General features: G+C 40.1%; 1 protein-coding gene across 2 annotated transcripts in view; it reads left to right on the top strand.

The window, feature by feature from the left end:
• The window catches only part of st3gal1 (ST3 beta-galactoside alpha-2,3-sialyltransferase 1), a 128,562-nt gene that overhangs the window by 55,469 nt on the left and 49,129 nt on the right, over positions 1–23,964 (top strand). Inside the window, exons 2-4 of one of the 2 annotated variants that reach the window (XM_034093899.2) lie at positions 6,928–7,005; positions 11,561–12,115; positions 18,426–18,619. In XM_034093899.2, coding sequence (XP_033949790.1) covers positions 11,825–12,115; positions 18,426–18,619 — 485 coding nt within the window. In that variant the 5' untranslated portion in view covers positions 6,928–7,005; positions 11,561–11,824. The remainder of the gene's footprint in view (positions 1–6,927; positions 7,006–11,560; positions 12,116–18,425; positions 18,620–23,964) is intronic. The other variant, XM_034093898.2, reaches the window with a different exon arrangement.

Genomic DNA, 23,964 nt, shown 5'->3' with positions numbered 1-23,964 from the left:
TGAATAGAAAGCGAAGAGTAGGCCTGAACAATTCAAGGAAGAAACCAAATGATATCTGACCAATAATGCTATTTCAATTTGAATAGCGTATTTATTTAGTTTTTAGTTGTTTTTTAGTACTAGAATTAAAACTTGCTTATAGATCAATTTAAAGAGTTCCCTGACATATGCGATATGGATTTTCTCCAGCATTAATAATGCATTTAATTATGGATTATCATATTTTAAAGTATTGATAAAATCGCTGTGCATGTGATTAGTGTTACACAAAGACAGAAATGCATTACAAGTGGAGATGCAAGAGTACAGACAACAAACAGATCAGTCTGAATTTGGGATAAAAACTAAAAAGCATTGAGTCTTGGGTTTTAATATATAAATGACATATAGCTCCAAAAGTGGAACAAGGTGATGTGAAAAACAGTGGAATGAGAGGATTCTACCCAAATGTACCCTCCTATTGTCTTCGCCCCCCCCCCCCCTTTACTTTGGTGTGGTCCTGTTTCAACTGCTACTACATTAACACAAAAACCATTAATCACCAAATTTCATTTCACACCATTTCAAACTGTACATATTGTATCAGACTACTGGTACACACGAACACTGCAGTAAATATACAAAGAACAGACACTGAACATGTATTGCGTGTGCCAGGTGTGATCCATGTGGGGGGAACACATCTATGTGTGTGTGTGTGTGTGTGTGTGTGTGTGTGTGTGTGTGTGTGTGTGTGTGTGTGTGTGTGTGTGTATGTGTGTGTGTGTGTGTCAGGTGTGATCCATGTGGGGGGAACACATCTGTGTGTGTGTGTGTGTGTGTGTGTGTGTGTGTGTGTGTGTGTGTGTGTGTGTGTGTGTGTGTGTGTGTGTGTGTGTGACCGGGAACACCATGGGTGTTTCAAAGTTGACTAAATCATCCAGAATTCAATTAAAGTGGTTTAATATGTTCAAATGTCTCCTGTGAAGGATATCATGAAGCCTGAATGCAATCGAATGTAAAACAAAAAAGTTATGATTGATGAAAGTAGTAAATCGGTCAGATTTGACCCGAAGACAACAGGAGGGTTAAAGGTGTTTATCTGCATGTTAAGAGGTTTCAAATAGTAAGTGAGAGCTGGGGGAATCGTTCAGAATCATCGTGTGAAGGTTCATCTCCTGCTGCGCTCTGTATTCAGTGAGTAGGCAGCCTCTCAGGGAGTTAACACACCATGGAAACTTTATTGCTCCAGGCAACTAAAGGTGCACGGATGTGTGTGTGTGAAGGACGTGACGAAAAAGACTCTGCAGTAATCAGGGGGGGGGGAGAGGTCAAATGAGTAAAGGTCCATTAGAGCTGTGTTCATAACAGTAAAGCTACAGCAACAAGGACACACAGTGCATTTCGGTCCCCTCAAAGTTGCCATATAATAAGCTTCATTTCAACAACATCCACTCCTTTCACAATGCATGTCGAACACGTGCAATGAATAATCTTTAGTCTCAAAGCAATGATACACCTGTGAGTTGGATGTAGAACAGTCAGAATCAATATAGATGTTTTTATTTTAAAGTAAATTCAGATTGAACATAGTAAATAAATGTAAATTATAGTGTCCGTCCAAAAAAAAAAACATTACTTATAGTGAAAACCACCCTTGAATGATGGGATGGTAGACTAAAAGCGTTAGGAATCCAAACTATAACATATAATAAGTACCCTGTATCAAGATTGATGCAAAACAAGTGATATTTCACCTTTTTAGAGAGATTTAGAAAAAAAGAACCACTTCTGGGGTCATTTGGGTGCGTTTTCCATATCTCTGGAACCCATTGGTCGATGTTGATGATTGACACCTCTTTTGAACCGTTAGAGCCAATAGAATCGAGGGGAAGTTCCTAAAATCCATCTAAACATTACCCATTGGTGAATGAGTGATGCGCAGCCAGAATGCCCCGGAACCGGAAGCTGTCATACACTCTCGTATAGCAGCTAATATGAAATCTCCGTTATTGACATAAATATGAAGATGGATTATCAGTAATCATTTCAAAGGGACACAGACACATTGGATTAACCTTCAGCAGCGTGTTATGCGTTTTAATGCCATTGAACACAACTTTTGATCAGAAAACACCAACGGTAAGACTTATTTTCAGTTTTGGTCCCGTAACACTACGTTGTGTGTTTTCTGGGTTTGCTTCGCCTGAGTCGTGAGTTTTGGACGCTCAGTGATGATACTAATACTTCTAGAATCTGTGGAATCTCAGCTTGCTAGCTGATATCTTGTTTGTGCAGATCCGATAAGTAATAAAGTATTTCTACCGTGAGTTCTGTGCTCAGAGCGTTCGAATTATTTCGCTCAGGGCTAATTCAGAGGCTTGGCATTACCCTTGGGTTTTGTTCAGCTAAAAATGGTTAATATTGTCTGGTAGCTAAGATTCTTCCCGTTAAGTGGGTATGACACATTCATAGTTTGTTAAATGTTAAGAAGCCCTCAGACGCTGTTTCTTGCAAGATGTTGCGTTTTGACCCCTGTACCGGGGGCATGGGGCTTAACTGGTTTTAAGCAGCATGTGATTGTGCAGCATTCATGACATTTGACACATATCCATGCGCTCCATAGGAGGAATTGTAATGCCTTTTGTGATGGTGGTAAATAGTATGCCTCCTTAAAGGGACAGTACACCCCAAAAATACATATTATTTCTCTTACATGTTTTATTCTGACAACTTAAAGGTGGGGTAGGTAATTTAGGAGAAACCAGCTCGAGTGCGCGAGAATTTGAAAATACACAACCGGAACAAATCTGCCACTTCCTTCCAGAGCCCCTCCTCCAACACACACGAACGCGCACATGACCAATGAGGGTACGAGATCAGTGTGTGCCCAGATGGAAGGCTGACAGGCAGGTAGGCCATCAGGTTACTTTAGCCGGCTCAGATGATTGGTCGTGCTTTTTACAGCGCCACGGCTTCCACAGATGGTTTTGTCAAAGCACTTCAGATATTCATTGCTATCGGGATGTTAAGAGCATTCCATGGACTATAACAAAAAGTGTGTCTCGAGCCGGTTTCTCAAACGTACCTACCCCACCTTTAAGACAAATCGTAGCAAAAACAACAAAAGTGTTTTTGTGCTATTGTGTACCAGTCCCCTGAAAACTCATCACGAGTCCCTTTCGACCCTTTTGATAATCTCTCCAATGGCAAAATAGACCTTTGCAAACCATGCTGAGATAACGGTTGGGTCTTCTTTCAACGCTTTTGTTGTGATGCATTTCTTAACCCTGACCCGGAGATATTTATTGAAACATGGAAAAATATTCCTGTGTTTTTAAAACTGCAAATGAAAGAATCACGTTGTAGAAGAGCTTGGATTATCAAGACAACAACTCGGAGGCTCCACACTCCTAAGATTCGGGGAAATGTAGAATTCCTTGTAACCGTAGTCATTTCATTCCTCAATTTTCTTTTTACTTTTACAATGAAAGCCTTATGGCATATATTCCTCTTTCTCCTGAGGTTCATTTGTCACATCCCGCTGTGTTCAATCTTCTATCCTAAAACAAATAAGTGCCTGCAGTCTCACCGATCCTTCATGTCATCACAACAAGAGCAAATGGTCACTTTGGATATTTACTGTTTTTGATGATGAAGAGCAGTTTGTTTCCACTTGATGACCTGTGTGAGGATTTTGGTCACATACTCAAATCAGGACGTATAAACATCAATAGCTAGAAAAGCCCACCATGCAAGTTTAAACATTTATAAATAACACATTGCTCCTGGGCAACAATGAACTCTTCTCACTTTCAAAATGTCAGGACAGGGAAGAAAATACATTTTAAATTGGACCACTTTTGCTATTTTGTCCTCGGGATTTCAAAGGCTCTAATTGAACCAGGGGTTACAGCCCTTTCAGAAACCCATTAAAAAGCCTCAACAGAAAACATACTGATGTTTCTTACAGTACACTTTGCCTTGTGTTCTGAAGCAACAAAGAACATGTGGTTACTGTAGGTTGTTTCACCTTGAATTCAATGAACTATTCGTGACGGCTGACTGTTCATCTCTGAGGACTAACTTCAGAGTTATTTCTACATTAATTCAAATCTTATGTGAAGATATTTCTATCCCTCAATGCGCCCAGAATCCTCGATCGAGCGAGTGAGAAACACAACCAGGCCTACCCTTTTTAATCAAAATAAAGCTCAGACGGAAAGTCAATATCTGTGTAAATGAAATACCCGTTGCCGAAGCCAGGGTGTAATGTGTGAAGTCTCCGAGATGTGATGCCATCAAATGTAAAAATCTGGAGCGTTTTCATTTTTTTATTCCCTGAGTGATATTATTAGTTCCAGAGCTGCAATTTCACAGAACATCCCCCTAGGTTTTGTGTGCGTTGCCTTTAACATCTATTCTTATTCATCCCGTCTGTGGAGTTTCAGATATTGAATGTTGATGAGAGCAGAGAGCTTTTTATTACTCGCTTTGGCGTAATATTATCCGTATTAAGAAACCAGTCTGCTTTTCGTTTACAGTTTCAAAGGGGCTTTTCTGACAATATGCAACATCACCGGCTCCAGCTGTCTGTTAAGGTGGGGTAGGTAAGTTTGAGAAACCGGGTCGAGATACACTTTTTGTTATATTCCATGGAATGCTCTTAACATCCCGATAGCAATTAATATATTAAGTGCTTTGACACAAAATCCATAAAAAACGTCATCTGTGGAAGCCGTAGCGCTGTGAAAAGCACGACCAATCATCTGAGCCGGCTAAAGTAACTGGATGGCCTACCTGCCTGTCAGCCTTCCATCTGGGCACAAACTTATCTCGTGCCCTCATTGGTCATGTGCGCGTTCGTGTGCTTTGGAGGAGGGGTTCTGTAAGGAAGTCTGAAGGAAGTGGCAGATTTCTTCTGGTTGTGTATTTTCAAATTCTAGCGCACTCCAGCTGGTTTCTCCAAAATGACCTACCCCACCTTTAAGGTATATTAGCATATTATAAAAACACTATGTGACTGACAAAACTTAAAGCTGGGACTCTTATCTGCTAACATGCGTAGAGCATTTTGTTTGATATTCAGCCATATAAACCATATATATATATATATGCAACACCATCCATCCATCTTCTCCCGCTTATCCGTGGTCGGGTCTCGGGGGTAGCAGTTCCAGCAGAGAGCCCCAAACGTTCTTTTCCCCACATCAACCAGCTCTGACTGGGGGGTCCCAAGGCGCTCCCAGGCCAGCGAAGAGATATAATCCCTCCACCTGGTCCTAGGTCTACCCCTCGGTCTCTTCCCAGCTGGACGTGCCTGGAACACCTCCCTAGGGAGGCGCCCAGGTGGCATCCTAACTAGGTGCCCGAACCACCTCAACTGGCTCCTTTCTACGCAAAGGAGGAGCGGCTCAACTCCGAGTCCCTCCCGGATGACTGAACTTCTCACCTTATTCTTTCACACACACATACGCGTATTGGGCCGAGGGCGACACCGTACTTCCGGTATCCGCCGTTTTATGCGAGGTGCAAGCAGGCCAAGGGTTTAGCCGTACACCGTCTAGGTGTTGCTAAGCTTCCTGTACTGAATATCATAGTCTATTGCCTTAATCAATATCTAGTCACCTCTAAAACACCACATATATGCAATGGCATGATAATATTATTGTGACAGGTGGGGTATTCACCTGGTGCTTCCAGAAATTAGACGTAGATGCAGCCAAAATCGACGCAGTCTGTAAAGGCAATCGGACAACCCACACAGCTCTAGTTCACGCCGGTAACGACCTCGACCACACCCCTCAAGTCCAGAGATGTAATCCGAAGACATGCAGCGATTTCTTCGGTCGTTAATTCAGAAAAAAAACCTAGTGCGCACTGCCTGGCTACGTTAGCTAGCTGTTTATATTTGCACTTCCAGGATATTTGCACCTCCATGAAAATGGCGTATTTATATATATATATGGCGCGTGTTGCATTGTGGGTAGCTCGTGACGTCACTGTGTGTGAAAGAATCCTTAAGGGAGACTGAGACAATCTGAATCGGCGTATTCCACTTACTGTGTGGATAATCAGTGAATAAAGTTAACACAACATCATTGGAATACAGGTTCAAAGCTTTTTGATTGAATTGAATGTCTCTCTGTGAAAGTTTTACCCTGAATAAAAGTACTATACCGACATGTTGAATTAAAACCACATTTACAATCTGAACGAGCTGCTGTGCCAAGGTCACTTTCCATTGTTAACTCCCACTGGTTCAACTCCACAAGCTTCAGAACTGCAGTATTCTGATTTTTGAAATTGCAGAAGCTTTGGATACAAATAATTTCATGGGTACACAAAATGAAAACTCTTGTAAATAAACCCTGCATAAGCGATGTGCCTTCCTCTTGTTCTCCAAAACGTTTTAAGTCAGCACAACGGGTTCTTTCATCTTAATGCACACACACATGCTTTCAGGGTGCTTTCATTGAACGATGGATGTTTTATTCAAATTTGATTGGATTTCTCACTTAACTTTGACCAGTGTGGGATTATCCATTGACCTGTTTTCCCTCTGATCTTAAATATAGTCAAAATAAATCAAAGTTTTTGCTTCTTTTCACCCAAAAATGTGGCATAATTTTGTGCGAATTAGGTCTATTGTCCACAAATTACAACAACAACAACATTCAAGAATTAGGATAAAGTTGGATATAAAGGTTACTTGGTTTTACCCCAGGTATAATATGCTGCTTTAGCTTAAGTGTCGCAAACATTTCGGACCATCTGATTTTTCTCACTAATTTCTCATGCATCTCTGTACCACAAAACCACACGTGTGTTTATATAAGCTTTATTTGTTAAGGGGTGGACAGACAAGACAATACAACAATATGGGTGAAACACAGCTCACACACTGCTGCTTGCCCCCCCCCCCGTCTCTCTCTCTTTGTCTCTCAGCCTCTGAAGTGTGAACAGACGCTCTCTCACTCTCCAGACTTTGATCAGCGCCGGGCTGCCAGCATTCAGTCGGACAAGGTCAGGGAACGAGATGATGGCCTGTGTCAAACGTGTGGAGCTGCCACCTGTTTGAGAATTAATTCTGCCTCTCTCACATGTACCTGAACCTTTAATGTCCAGGGACTTCAAACTGAGAGCAGTCAACAGCCTGTCATATAGAGGTGGGAAGTAGTGGAGTACAAATACTTTGTTACTGTACTCAAGCACATGTTTCTGGTATCAGTACTCCACTACTTATTTTTCTGCCGACTTTTTACTTTGACTTCTTACATTTTGAACACAAATACCTGTACTTTCTACTTCTTACATGTTGAACTCAAATACCTGTACTTTCTACTTCTTACATTTTGAACACAAATACCTGTACTTTCTACTTCTTACATGTTGAACTCAAATACCTGTACTTTCTACTTCTTACATGTTGAACCCAAATACCTGTACTTTCTACTTCTTACATGTTGAACACAAATACCTGTACTTTCTACTTCTTACATGTTGAACCCAAATACCTGTACTTTCTACTTCTTACAAGTTTAACCCATATACCTGTACTTTCTACTTCTTACATGTTGCACACAAATACCTGCACTTTCTACTTCTTACATGTTGAACCCAAATACCTGTACTTTCTACTTCTTACATGTTGAACCCAAATACATGTACTTTCTACTTCTTAGATGTTGAACACAAATACCTGTACTTTCTACTTCTTACATGTTGAACACAAATACCTGTACTTTCTACTTCTTACATGTTGAACCCAAATACCTGTACTTTCTACTTCTTACATGTTGAACACAAATACCTGTACTTTCTACTTCTTACATGTTGAACACAAATACCTATACTTTCTACTTCTTACATGTTGAACTCAAATACCTGTACTTTCTACTTCTCACCTGTTGAACTCAAATACCTGTACTTTCTACTTCTTACATGTTGAACCCAAATACCTGTACTTTCTACTTCTCACATGTTGAACCCAAATACCTGTACTTTCTACTTCTTACATATTGAACTCAAATACCTATACTTTCTACTTCTTACATGTTGAACACAAATACCTGTACTTTCTACTTCTTACATGTTGAACCCAAATACCTGTACTTTCTACTTCTTACAAGTTTAACCCATATACCTGTACTTTCTACTTCTTACATGTTGCACACAAATACCTGCACTTTCTACTTCTTACATGTTGAACCCAAATACCTGTACTTTCTACTTCTTACATGTTGAACACAAATACCTATACTTTCTACTTCTTACATGTTGAACCCAAATACATGTACTTTCTACTTCTTAGATGTTGAACACAAATACCTGTACTTTCTACTTCTTACATGTTGAACACAAATACCTGTACTTTCTACTTCTTACATGTTGAACCCAAATACCTGTACTTTCTACTTCTTACATGTTGAACACAAATACCTGTACTTTCTACTTCTTACATGTTGAACACAAATACCTATACTTTCTACTTCTTACATGTTGAACTCAAATACCTGTACTTTCTACTTCTCACCTGTTGAACTCAAATACCTGTACTTTCTACTTCTTACATGTTGAACCCAAATACCTGTACTTTCTACTTCTCACATGTTGAACCCAAATACCTGTACTTTCTACTTCTCACCTGTTGAACTCAAATACCTGTACTTTATACTTCTTACATGTTGAACACAAATACCTGTACTTTCTACTTCTTAAATGTTGAACACAAATACCTGTACTTTCTACTTCTCACATGTTGAACTCAAATACCTGGACTTTCTACTTCTTACATGTTGAACACAAATACCTGTTCTTTCTACTTCTTACATGTTGAACTCAAATACCTGGACTTTCTACTTCTTACATGTTGAACTCAAATACCTGTACTTTCTACTTCTTACATGTTGAACCCAAATACCTGGACTTTCTACTTCTTACATGTTGAACCCAAATACCTGTACTTTCTACTTCTCACATGTTGAACTCAAATACCTGTACTTTCTACTTCTTACATGTTGAACACAAATACCTGTACTTTCTACTTCTTACATGTTGAACCCAAATACCTGTACTTTCTACTTCTTACATGTTGAACTCAAATACCTGTACTTTCTACTTCTTACATGTTGAACACAAATACCTGTACTTTCTACTTCTTACATGTTGAACTCAAATACCTGTACTTTCTACTTCTCTCATTTCCCAAACAGCTGGTTCCTTTAGTCTGAATATGTGTTGGTGCGTGATCATTATTATTTAGAGTCACTGCGTGCCTATTGATTGGAACACGATCCGTGTATCCATCACTTCCTGGTCTTCTCTAAAGAAGAGGGACCAATGGAAACGTTGTCATGTTGCCGTTGTTCAGCATGGAAACATTCATTAGCTAACAATGACATTATTGTTCTATTGATATAAAGGGAGGTCAGGTACTCTTTAAAGCAGCTGCTAGCTATGGGTACTTTTTACTGAAGTACACTTCAAAGCCTCTTTACTTTGACTTGAGTAAAGAAGTTTAGTCAGTACTTCTACTTTTACCAGAGTACTTTTAAACATGAGTATATGTACTTCTACTTGAGTGAAGGATGTGTGTACTTTTGCCCTCTCCGAACATCAACAGTGTCGCTGTGCAGTTCTGAGTCTTAAACCCAATCCTCTTCGCTTTCCTCCAGGGTGGAATTTGAATGACTTGATCAATTTCTAATCAGGAAAAAGACCCACAGTCTCTCTTTCTCCTTTTGTAGTGAAAGCCTTTCCCACACATCTTTTATATGGAGGACTCACTCAGAAGTTGTCGAGAGCAAACGGCAGATATGCATGTGTTCACGTTTCAGATATGTCTCAGCATGTGTGGGGATGACAGGACTTTATCTGCAGCGTGGATTTGCTGTTATCTAAATATAGATGCATTTGTGAAACCCTGAACACATCAGAATGAAACCCGGGCTGTGTGTAAAAGGCAGAGGAGGCTTTTTCATGTATAAATTAAACCCCAGGTGGTCCGCATGCTATATCAGTCATAAAAGGCACAAACAATAAATCCCCTTCTCTATTTTACTCTGGGAATTGTGTCGATAGCAGGTTACTGACTGACTGTCGCTAGAAAATACCAGTTTACACCAGTGCTGCCTTGCCCTTTTAGCCAGATGTACCTCCAGTTGTATACAAGTGGATGGATGTGGTTATTTTTGTCAGGTCTACATTTGTTTTACTTCCTTGGTTTCACAGAAGCAGATTTTTTTTCTAATTCAACCAGTTACAGTATCCATTACTTCTAATCCCGCCATAAGCCTTAAGTCCTTCTGCATATAAGCTTGTGTGAAAGTGTGTTTCATTGCTTCACTACTTTAGCTACTATTTCAGCCTTTTATCCAATGGTATTAGGACTTTATGTGAACAATTTATCCTTGTTGCAAAGAGTGGATTTCACCAGATTTCAAGAGTGTCCGACTTCCAACATGAATCATGAAGATCTTTGGCCGTTTATTCAGTCATGAAAACCCCAATGTCAGAAAGTTAATGTTAGCTAGATGGTTATACTGTGTTTTCTAGTTGTAAGAAAGATAAGGGCTGCAATGTATCCATCAGCTAGAAAACCAAGATTAAGTTAATTCATATTTGTTCACATTGTTTATTTTGGCATTGGGTGTGCAAGTTTCCCAAAGGCCCTATCTTTGTCAACTAGTGGAGTAGGACTTTCATTTTATATCCGTTAACAATAGCAGCTTCTGGTTATTGACATGCCCTTAACAGTGGGAGAACTGTAATCATTTTCACAATCAACGGAGACATTTCTGCTGCTTGATGGTCTTTTTAAGAGCTGAGAGACTGCAGCACATCTTAGGCGCGTTCACACCGCAGTACTTTTCCCACTTTAGTTCCGATATAGTTCCGAAATGTTGCGTTCACACCAAAAAGAGCCGGCACTAAAATTAGTTCATGAGAACCTTGTCATCCCCTTTTCCGTCCCTGCTAGAGAGCAGGGACCTTCGTGGGAGAAAAAGGTTCCTGTGTCTGATTGGCTGGGCGGATTGCAAGCCACGCCCCGTAAAACTCCCAAAAAGTTTTGCGAAGCCGCCATTTTATTATCCTCGCATTAGCATTATTAGCATTAGCATTAGCCCAGCGCAGAAACACAGAGACACTAACTTATGGCAACACAAAATAAAACGTGGGAGCGGTGGAGATGAGGAGGTGTCGGCGTTCTGGCGATTTACTCGGAAGGCTTCAGTAGAAGCTGCTGGGAGTCCCAGCAGCTTCTACTGAAGCCAGTCCCCAACTCCGGGGACTTCCAGCCGGGGACTTCAGGTGGAAAAGTACTGTGGTGTGAATTGTGTGTTGAAGGAGGAAAACAAGGCAATAAACAAAGTATGAAAGTTATATGGGAAACTTTCCACAGTCATGAACTTAAAACCGTAGCAGATGTTAGGTAGGGTTTGATTGTTGAACTGTTTGTACAGTGAATTAATGAGAATACTGGGTCAATGTACTGTGTGTGTTTAAAGCAATAAAGTATCCAGAGGTTGTTTCTATCCCAGCCTCTGTCACAAAATGTCTTTTCTTATTTGCTTTTTAGGTGGATCATCAGAAGAATGGACGACACATCAGTCACTCACCCCACAGAGTCAACAGAATAAAAAACAGCCTGAACTCGACTATCCAGCAGCAGTTAGAAGTAATCAGTAACCATCCTTTAGTGTGGATTACTCTGCAAACAAAGCACCTCCATGAGTTTCATCAGGATCCTTCATGAACCCAATCTTGAGCCTGCAAAGTAGGAACAACAGGGAATGCATATCGGACATCAGAGAGACATTTGAACCCTGATTTTTGTGACGACATGCCTCTTCTAAAGCGTAGGAAAATCAGGACTTTAGCGTTGCTTTTTTGCGTCATTTCATTCACAACATTCCTGTTCAGCTACACGTTCCGGGACCCCTCGCTGTACTTCTTCAAGTACGCATTTCGCCTGTCGGATACCTTCTTCTCCAAAGGGCTTTGTGCATGCCAGCGATGTATGACGGAGCTAGAAGACGACCCCTGGTTCTCAGAGCGCTTCAATCAGTCCTTCAGTCCTCTGATGTCCCGGGAGAACAGCCTCCTCTCTGATGAAACCTTCAAATGGTGGCAGGTAAGATTCGAGGGGATTTGTTTTGGGGGGAGTTGCAATGCTGTGCTGAAAGAAATTGCACATTCAGCTTCTGAGAGCGAGACGAGGAGAGATCATGAATAAAGAAGAGATCACACAGCGCTGTAACGCTCACAAGAAGTGTTTGTTTTTGCCACATTGATTGTCTCAAATCCAGGGGATCTTCAGCCGGATCAAGTTGTGAAGCCGACTCCCACGCACAATTTGGTCACATTTAACAAGTGAGAGGGTCGATATGGAAATGGTTGCTTACTCTCACAATCCTTCCAACATCTACAGGCGAAGACATTTCACATCAAACATTAAAGCATATATGCATAAGTGATGCCATTTATTTCTGCAAACTGCATCCTGCCTACAGAAACAATGGACATGTGCTGCAGACGAAATGCAGATACACTGAAAAAACTGAAACGTTGACTTCAATTAAATGTATTATGTAAACAGATTTCACATAACTGTACAGTGTAAGGTTAGTTGAAAGCCATTATATAAATGAATATATAATTAGGTTGAACTTTCAACCAACCTTATACAGTTGTGTGAAATCTGTTGACAAAATACATTTAATTAAAGTCAACATTTCAGTGTTTTTTGTGTATGACACTTCTGATCGCGCACATAGGCTTCTATTCAACACAACTGTGTGACTGTAAGTCAAGATATCGAGCCTTAAATCAACTTTATTAATCATTAATGTTTATTAATACATTCCCCAAGGGTTAGGTACATCTTGGTGCATGTTCCTCTGTGATTCAGAGGACTTGTTATTGTGTTATCAGTTGGTATTGATTATGTTATATAAATACCTAAATACGTTAATGATCAGCTGGCAGGTGTTGTATCTTCTATATATAGAAGGATGGATAGATAGATAGAGAGAGAGAGAGAGAGAGAAAGAGAGAGAGAGAGAGAGAGAGAGAGAGAGAGAGAGAGAGAGAGGGAGAGAGAGATAGACAGACAGACAGACAGAGACCAACATATTTCAGAAATAGAAATAAAATAGCATTAAAAATCTAAAAAGTTTAAGAATATAAACCAAAAAATAGACATTATATATACATGTGGAAAAACAAATAAATAATAGATAAAGACTGGAAACTGATAAAGCGCCCGGCAACATCTTAGTTATAGACTGCATTAAAGAATAGTCACTGTGATGTTCCCAGTTCAAATCTGATGCGATGAATTTGGGAGTTTGGCTTTGGGGCTGTCAGCCATTTTGTATGTTGGAACAAGAGGTGACCAAAGAGATGGAGAAGAGAGGTGCGATGAGAAGCTGTGATTTTAATTGGATGCCACTTTTGGCTACAGTTCCCAACTCCTTGTGTGTCTTTACCCTGGCGCTAAAACACACAACGCCTCGTCGAATTTACTCTCCATCGTTCAGTATTGAAGACGACTTGAAAGTAGCAATTGAGACCATAAACTCGTAAGGTAAATGTTTACTCGGGTATTAAAGCAAGCTATCCTATCCTATCTGTATACCATAGTAGATTAATGCACATCCGCTTGCCTTTTTAGACCCAGCAGTCGCCCCTTGGTCCGAATGGTAAATAAATACACCTGGCAGAACAAAACATACATTTAAAGATGACAAGTTGAGGTGTTATGGGAGTTGTTATTGCCCCTGGATTGTACAGATTAAATAAACAACATGTAACATGATATTGAGCTTTAAAGCTGCTTTGAACCATGAGTTGCTTTCTGTTTCCGTCGGTCTTTATTCTAAGCGAGTGTCTGCTGGCTTTAGCTCACTTAGCATGTGCCGTATCGATCTTCTAGTCTCTCTCAGGGTAAATTGATGCTTCTTTTCAATTAGAGCGTATATGTTAATCGTACTTTAGTTTGTATTCGTGCAGCTGGTGGAGGAATATTCATCTCTGCCTCTTCCTTATAATGGATTTGTCAACTGGACGATTGCTGAGTGTTAAATGGTTGCTTAAAGAGAAAAACCCTGGGATTCATTCTACACAAAAACCTGGAATTAACTGACAGAGATATTAACGTTGCTCCTTTGGAAACATCTCAATGGATCCACTGTTTTAATACATCAGGTGTATTATGGAGGTTCAAATCCCCTTTCTTGTAGATTACAATTCCCGTCAGCTATATAAATAATTACGTACCAGCCTTAATTCAATTCCATCCGATCAATATATAAAGTACCTTCTGTACATCCAATTATTAGAGTACAGCTCTCTAAATTAGAAAAGCCAATTCACAAAATGTATGTCTCACAAGTATCCTACCTTTGTCTGGAAGGCATCCAGAGCCTCAGTATTCGACTCACACTGTGTCCAATTAGAGGCAAGAATAGAACAATTACTGCAAGGCTGCCTCCTGTCACTTTTCATTTCAGGAAATGCTGCTCACGGTGAGGTAAGTGTCAACTATCAACGGCAGCTGGCAAGATGGTTTTCTGGCCTTAAAAGGCATGACCTATGTGTCAAAGCAAACATGCAACTCAGATAAAAGTAATTACAGTAAAGGACAGTTTCGAATTAGGCATTTAAAAACACTAATTTAAAAGCAAAGATAATAAAACTTGAATGACAGGAACATGAATTAAAGTCGCAGTGCCCTGTGAGATACACACATCTGAAATGTTTAGTTCTGAATCTCAATCATTGCTAACTTTTTAGCAGAAATAGTTTTCTTTGACCACACTTTCTTTCTTAAAAAATAAGCTGAACGATTGTTAAATCCCATGGAAAGCTGAGGTGAACTGTTTGTTTCTCACTATAAGCGACGCCTTTAACGTAACTATAGCATGTGATCCAGTGTTAATACAAAAGCATTGATAATTGACTATTTAATTTACCTAAAACTCCCTTAAAAAGTGTTCTTTAACTAAACATATAGATCAGAATGTGGCCTTTAAAGACTCATTTCTTTCTACTTTCTTTTTTAACTTATCGGTACCACTTTACAATAAGACTACTCTGATAACGGGTTTACGAATAGTTTGTAATTCATTTATTAATCAGGTTGTGAACACTTTATAAATCATTACTAAGCTTTTATGAGACATGAGATAAACAGGGCAACTGTGACCGGTTGCTTGCCAAATAGTGAGCCCAAATGTATCTGTACTGCTAAGCCTTATATTGGCTACCTAGCTTACTTTGTCTCCTTCATCAGCCAGCATCCTTGGTATCTGTTGCTCACTGAGTTGATTCTCGCTAAGTAGCCAATGTAAGGCTTTGTCGTCTTGCCAAATAGTGAGCCCACATTTATCTGTCCCGCTAACGGTACGTCCACACAGCAGCTTTTCAAAATTCTCGAAAATCTTGGAGCTGGGCGTGTCTGAAAGCTTGGGGATTTTTTGCGAGCAATGCGACCAACAACCAATCACATGAATCTCCCGCCCCTGACATACGAAGCAAAAAAAAACGGGGATTTTATGCGAGCAATATATATATATATATAAACTCCCCAAACAGGCGAACACCTACCAGTTTCCCCCACTGTCTCTGCCCCCTCCCTCCATGCTGGTTCCTCCGGTTTCTATCCCGTTAATAGTTCTGGTCGTAAAGAACCGGGTGATTTGCTACCGTAATTTCTCGTTTGGAATATGAGGAATTGAACTGCGGTCTGGTTCTCCCTGCTTACACGCGGTTTGATTGGCTAGCGCTTCTACTGTCAGATTTGCATAAACGTGTTTGATTGGCTGGCGCTTCCAGCTCAGCTTCAAAAGTTGAACATTGCTCAACTTTTGAATCCTGGACATCCTGGAAATCTTCGCTTCGCTCCCCCACAATGCAGTTCGGCGAAAAGCGAGGCAAAGTGACGTCATCCCCATTCAAAGTCAATGGGCAGAGAAGCGGTGGAAGATTCGTCTAAAGCTGCTGTGTGGACGTACCGTAAGCCTTATTAGAAATGGTAGTTCATTAATAAATGGTGATTTGTTGCACACTTTACAATAAGGCTCCCTTTTGGCAACTATACATGTTAGTAACTAAAGAGAAGCCAAGAAACATCAAGATAGAAGGGGGGGAATCAACTCAGTGAACAACAGATACCAAGGCTGCTGGCTGATGAAGAAGACGAAGTAAGCTAAGTAGCCAATATAAGGCTTAGTCATCTTGCCAAATAGTGAGCCCACATGTACCTGTACTGCTAAGCCTTATATTGGCTACCTAGCTTACTTCGTCTTCTTCCTCAGCCAGCATCCTTGGTATCCATTGCTCACTGAGTTGATTCTCGCTAAGTAGCCAATATAAGGCTTAGTCATCTTGCCAAATAGTGAGCCTGTGTTGATGTATGAAAACTATGTGCGAACTGGTTTATAAATGGTTCTTAAGGGTAGTATTATTGTAAAGTGGTAACAATTTATCCTTTAGTTATTTCAAGTGTTTCATGCTAAACGAACCCCCCTTTGGAAAATTCTAATCTGCGTCCCAATATTCCGAAAAATTCAACGGATCATAATATTAGACATTAGCTTCAGGCTTTGTGGATTACTTGTAATGGTTGGACGTTATCGGGATACAAAAAAAGGGTAATTATTCCCTTACAGTTGCATTTAAAATCAGATTACTGTTATTTTTCAAAAAATTGGGGATTACTAGCAGGATTACAATGTAAGTAAACAAAGAGCATATAGTGTGTGTTGTAACGAATCAGATGTTATCTATTCTCTGTAAGCTGTACTGTTCTGTAGGATAATACTTTCAGTTTGAATCCATACGCTATGATATCAGCAGCTGGATAAACATTATTCATAGTTTGCTCCTAAATGTCTTTGGATTGTTTGTGAAATTGGCCATTTAAGAAATCCGAAATCAGATCAATTTGTAAGCAACTTTGTTCACCAAGAACATCTGATTTGTTATTGTATTCAAGCATTTGGAATAATTTTACAAATGCAACCAAATTCTCTGATGGCACATTTAAAATCACACAATCAACAAACTGTGTTGTATAATGGCCTTGGATAAGAATGTCTAATAAATTGTGTTACCTGGGAGTTTAGTCCTACGATTAAAAACGATATTTCAGTAAAAATATATTTTATTGTCAAATACAAAGAGAAAGTGCTTAAAAAGCCTCTGCAGTGATATTAGGAGCATGAATCACTGCGTTAACGATTGCAGAACCTTCACCGTGTTTCCAGCAGCACAACAGAACACTGTACTCACACACTCCTGCTTTTATTTCCTGTCTCTCCGAGTTCAAAGCCACCAGAAGAAGGCCAGGGCCGAAAGAGCCCCTACAGACCATGCTAAGCGCCCCTGAGGTTATTTTTTGGTGTGTGTGTGTGCGCTCTCTCTCTCTCTCTCTCTCTCTCTCTCTCTCTCTCTCTCTCTCTCTCTCTCTCTCTCTCTCTCTCTCTCTCTCTCTCTCTCTCTCTCTCTCTCTCTCTCTCTCTCTCTCTCTCTCCATATCCGAACTGCTCAGTCTATTGAACTTTTTAAATCTCAGCTAAAAACACCTCTTTGCACTGGCTTTTAAAGGGGACCTATCATGCAAAATGCACTGTCGTTCATACATCAATATGTGTCCCCGGAAGTGTCAGATTTCGAGGCTGCACATGGGTAGACTTTGCGTACTTAAAATCCCCACAATGCTTTGCGCACGGACCAATTTAAAAAAAAAACTTGCGGAGAATGTGAAAATCTAATCTAAGTGCAAGCAGGCACTATTTGAGTGTGAGGACAGGGTTTGAGGGAAATACATCAATAAAGTATGCTCTCAAATTTAAAGACCACGCTCTTGAATAAAGATAGGCAATAACCCCCATCGTAGTGGCGGAGAACATGTGAAAAAAAAACATGTTACATTTGTTTGTTATCACCAAAAACGTGTTCCGTGAAAGTAAAGCAAATTCATAATTAGATAGACATCGTGAGGTATTTATTTTCGGTACAGTTTATGTTGAAACCGTTAGAGAGAATGGCACACTTGGCTGTTCCATTCTTCTTCGTTTTCCGAAGCCGTGAAGGAAGTGATTTGGAAGTACGCGACTACCAAGCCAGCATCCTCGCGATTGAGAAACACCCAGTATGTGTGAAGAAGCAGGAAATAAAATGGAACTCACCTTGTGGTTAACCGACAATTTCTTCTTTTTTTTTAAAGCTACATATACCGAGAATCAGCACTTTAGTAACAGGGTTGAAATAAAGGGGCATGAGGCTAGAATGGGTGATCTGTTTGGTATTTTGAGCAAAACACATCAGTTTTTTATATATCTGACACCAATAATGTATGCCTGAGAATAGCATAATAGGAGACCTTTACATGTGCTATATAAATAAATAAAGATTGAGATTGAGCTCTGTGTCTCCAGTGGTTGCAGTCAGAGAGGCAGCCGGCTAACTTCACTGAAGTGGTGGACGAGTTGTTCCAAGTCATCCCCGGTGAGATTCTGTACATGGACGCCAGGCCAGAACGCTGCAGAACCTGCTCTGTGGTGGGGAACTCTGGGAACCTGAAGCGGTCTCGATACGGGAACCTCATCGACTCCAGTGACTTCATCATACGGTCAGTGAGCACTTCCATCTGGGCTGGGATTTACAGAGCATTGCACTCACCGATTGCTGACCTTTGCAATGACAGTTGTTTATTGTTTTCATTCCTGCTGGCTTTAAAAGGTGTAGAATGTAACTTTACCTCGTTCAAAATATCGAAAAATGTATTGAAAAGCCGCAAAATGAGTCAACATTTTACCACTTCTGGTTCCCTCGTTCACGTTTTGTTCTCCGACATAAAATACAGCAGTACATACCCCACTGGTGAATAAAGAAAAACGGCAGTTGCTGACAAGTGTCTAAATGAGACGACTAAACGTCATCACGCCAAACATTAGCCTCCTTTAGCTTAGCGATGGTGAAGTGAAGTCATGTGACCGTGCTGTAGTTCCTTTATAGCCCAACATTAGCCGCCTTTAGCTTAGCGGTGGTCGACGTGAAGTCATGTGACCGTTTTGTGGTTCCTTTATAGCCCAACATTAGCCACCTTTAGCTTAGCGGTGGTGACGTGAAGTCATGTGACCGTGCTGTAGTTCATTCATAGCCCATCAGTAGCCGCCTTTAGCTTAGCGGTGGTGAAGTGAAGTCATGTGACCGTTCTGTAGTTCATTCATAGCCCAACATTAGCCACATTTAGCTTAGCGGTGGTGACGTGAAGTCATGTGACCGTGCTGTAGTTCATTCATAGCCCAACATTAGCCGCCTTTAGCTTAGCGGTGGTGACATGAAGTCATGTGACCGTGCTGTAGTTCCTTTATAGCCCAACATTAGCCGCCTTTAGCTTAGCGGTGGTGAAGTGAAGTCATGTGACCGTTCTGTAGTTCATTCATAGCTCAACATTAGCCACATTTAGCTTAGCAGTGGTGAAGTGAAGTCATGTGACCGTACTGTAGTTCCTTTATAGCCTAATCTTCTTCTACTGGAGATTGTATTTACACTCCAGAAATAATGTAAGTGGTGTTAAGAGATTATACTGCTGAACAAAACGTGTAAGTATCATAAACGTGTGTTTGCAACAGATCCGTATTTCTGCAAATGTTTTCACTCCTTCCTCCACAGCAGTGATCAATTATATGAGCCGCAAAACATCCATCATATTATAATACTCAACAAATATTTGTTTTGATTCCTAATCAGTTAATTGAAAAACGTTTTATTTCCCTCACTGTGAAGCGTCTCTGTCTCTTTCTCATCTCTTTCTGCCACATCACAGCATGCACTCGGCACAGATGTGTGTGTTGGAGATTTTCCTTCACACTCCTTCGTTCTGCACTCTCAAACATATTGAGAAAATTGACTTAACCAAGCAGCAGATGAAAACAATTTTCGGGGCTTGAGTATTGAAATGTTTATCCGGCTCCTCGGGGCGACACGCAGGGAAAGGAGTTTGTCGCTCGCTGTAATCTAACCCATTCTCAGCTCTGCAGGGAGTGAATTAGCAAAGAGATGGAAAGGTGATTTTCTGAAGGGGTTTGTGGGTGAGCTCTCTGCCGCAGAACTGTTTTCTTTATTTAAAAACATAATAGGCTTATTTGGATGTCAAAGGGTAAACAAACAGTCTCACTCAGACTTTCAATCTCCAGGGGCGGAATATGCTAATTCCTAAGTAAAGTAATATCTCCTTGAATTATAATATTATATAACAACGATACTAAATAAACCAATGTCATTATGAGACCATAAATGTAATACTCCTTGAGTCCTGTGAGGGTTAAAAGAGACTAAGAACGAATGTTTTATTCCAAATAGCCATTATGTATTTTGCTCACATCCTCCAAAGCCTGCTTTTTGAACCACTATGAATATTAAATCCTCTTGTTTGCTCAGCAGATTGCATTGGTAAAATATATTTGATTCTCAAAAAGAGTCTTTGCATCTGCCAAATGCAAAAACAAGCTTGATGGATTTTGAATAATGATGTTTGAAGTCCTCATTCAAATTTGATTAAGTTTTTCGTTCTTCTAAGTAAGACGTTATCGATAGGATAGGCTGACACTTTATTTGGACATCTAATCGCAGGGAAAGTACAAACAAAAAACATTTAAAGTTTGTGTTTCAGTGCAGATAAAAAATACATACAGCTTTTTGAAGAAGAAGACACAGATAGCAGAGTCGCACTTCATCTCTACGGCTGCTCGGACACACACAGGGTGGAGATAAGGAAGAACCGGCTTGTCTTGCATAGTGATCGTTTTAATGTAATGGAAACGTAAACATGAGAGGCATAACAAAACTGCAGTTGTGTGTGAATGCATGAATAATGCAGCAGAAACAAATTGGAATTCAATTATGCAACATCATGGAAAAGAAACAAAGAGAATAAGTTTGACTGACGGCTCGTTGTTGGCCCTATTCTGCTCTTTAGGGTTTTCTCTTTCCTGTAATGTGCTCTATTGGTTTTAGTGCATGTAAATGGTCTGCAAAGGCTGAAATCCCTGTGTTTCCTCCAAAGGGAGTTTCTCTCACACACACTCCCCAAACATTGTGACATCGCTATGGAACATTCACGCTTCTATTGGCTAGCGCTCCAACACATTGTACGTGATAGGCTAAGGGGCGGGACATCTCTAAGCAGTTGACCAATCACAAGAGAGCCGGCCAGCTAACCAATCAGAGCAGACTGGGCTCTGGTTTCAGACAGAGGGTGAAAAGAGGTGCTGCAGCACAGGCAGTATGAGAACAATAAAGAGCTTTTTGAATATTAAAGTATGAAGACATGAAGTAGAGACACTACATACTGATATACACCTGAACATCAGCAGGAGAGGACTCTTTAAATTAGAGACACTGCATACTGATATACACCTGAACATCAGCAGGAGAGGACTCTTTAAAGTAGATACACTACATACTGATATACACCTGAACATCAGCAGGAGAGGACTCTTTAAAGTAGAGACACTGCATACTGATATACACCTGAACATCAGCAGGAGAGGACTCTTTAAAGTAGAGAAACTACATACTGATATACACCTGAACATCAGCAGGATAGGACTCATTAAAGTAGAGACACTACATACTGATATACACCTGAACATCAGCAGGAGAGGACTCTTTAAAGTAGAGACACTACATACTGATATACACCTGAACATCAGCAGGAGAAGACTCTTTAAAGTAGAGACACTATATACTGATATACACCTGAACATCAGCAGGAGAGGACTCTTTAAAGTAGAGACACTATATACTGATATACACCTGAACATCAGCAGGAGAGGACACTTTAAAGTAGAGACACTACATACTGATATACACCTGGACATCAGCAGGAGAGGACTCTTTAAAGTAGAGACACTACACACTGATATACACCTGCACATCAGCAGGAGAGGACTCTTTAAAGTAGAGACACGATATACTGATATACACCTGAACATCAGCAGGAGAGGACTCTTTAAAGTAGAGACACTACATACTGATATACACCTGAACATCAGCAGGAGATGACTCTTTAAATTAGAGACACTATATACTGATATACACCTGAACATCAGCAGGAGAGGACTCTTTAAAGTAGAGACACTACATACTGATATACAGAGATGGGGTCGTTACTAAAAAAATGTAATATATTACATATTACATTAAAAAAAACTTCGTTACTCTCTACATAAAGTAACTTGTTACTTTACTCGCCGAGCACATACGAACTGCGAATGCGTGTGTGGCAATAACTCTTCTTACCAGCAGGCGGCGGTAGTGTGTATTCGTCATTCAAAACAGGCAACAACCGGAAGACAGAGAAGAAGAACAGACTAACAAAACACAACAAGATAAAACTACTACAGCGATCCTAATAAAATTCCCGTGAATTAAAGCTGACAACAAATTCAAATATGTTCAACTAAAACAATTTTAAAAAGAAAATTAGAAATGTAAAATAAAAGCAAAACAGAAAAAAAACAGTAAAACATGGACAATGAGTGAACATTTAAAGTTAACCCAAATTAAAAAGCTAGGTTTGGCGAGACACCCCAGGTGAATAGGGTATTTTTTTTAACTTAAAGGTATCAGCTAGAAATGTCTCCAGTTAATTACTTACAATAAGGCAATTGTTTTTTGTATTACAAGTTTTCTGAAATAGCTTGTTTAAATATGCCAATTATCCATTATCTCATTAAAATGTATTATCTCTTCGATTTACACACGGCATCTATTGCACGTCTGCCCGTCCTGGGAGAGGGATCCCTCCTCTGTTGCTCTCCCTGAGGTTTCTCCCATTTTTCACTTAAACATGTGGGTTTTCTCTGGAAGTTTTTCCTTGTACGATGTGAGGGTCTAAGGACAGAGGGTCTGAGGACAGAGGGTGTCGTTCTCATACTGATATTCTGAACAATCTGTTCTGTTGTATTTGCTGTAAAGTGTCTCTACTGTAGGCTATTTTTATTATATGTACAGCACTTTGGCTCGACCAAAAATCGTTTATAAATGTGCTATATAAATAAAACTTGATTTGATTTAAATATGCACATATATTAACACATTTCAGGAATCGAAATCTGAGCTTTGGATAAAGCCAGGTTTAACATTCTCGTTTCATTTTGTAGTCATATTAGTATCTAAGGCTTTTACCGAAGGGATTTTGGATATCTCTTTTTATCACTCCATAAATCAGAAAATACTGTCAACAGCCTTAAAATATCAATGTTATATACAATGTTGTATAATTCAGGCTATGAATTATATATGAACAAACCCTTCTGTAAAAGCCTTCAGAATATTGATAGAAATATAACTGGAAGGTTTGGTGTCTCTACGTGCTACTGAAGTTAAAATTTCGAACTCAGAATAGGAGAAAAAAACTCATCTTGAGAAAACGGCCTTTAAAGATTGCACTCTATCTCCCTTAAGGAAGGGCTGCCCTAGCATTTTGTTGATGTCACCAGTTTGTGACCGGGCAACTCTCGGTGAGAGATAGTTATTGTTGTGGGACACCTGGAACACATCCTTCTCGGGGGGTGGAGATGACCCCGAGCCATAAGCGACAACAACTGTGATTCAGTGTCCTCAGCTGTTTAGTCTCTCTATTGAAGAATGTTGATCATTACACTCTGAACTAGTTAAACCTGGAGCTACAGGAGGGCTCTTCAGAATTGGTTTGGCATCTCCACCGTGTGGTCAGATCGTGGCCCATGCTCCAAATGCTCCAAATAAACCGTCAGTGTTTGCCATCAAAGCTCCAGCTCTCCATCGTGTCTCTCTGAGTCCTAACTCCCTTTGCTTCAGAAGTTTCCCCCACAGAGACAAAACTAATGTAATCATAAGTTGCAGCAGTTGAACATTTATGGCAGTTAAAGATTGCATTACAAATGTCCGTTTTGGGTCCATTTCTTGTCTTATTTTGAAGGTTCA

Source organism: Pseudochaenichthys georgianus, chromosome 11 (assembly GCF_902827115.2).
Source record: "Pseudochaenichthys georgianus chromosome 11, fPseGeo1.2, whole genome shotgun sequence".
Lineage (NCBI taxonomy): Eukaryota > Metazoa > Chordata > Actinopteri > Perciformes > Channichthyidae > Pseudochaenichthys > Pseudochaenichthys georgianus.
The sequence above is the reverse complement of the archived record's forward strand: the minus strand, read 5'-3'. Positions and strand labels throughout refer to the sequence as shown.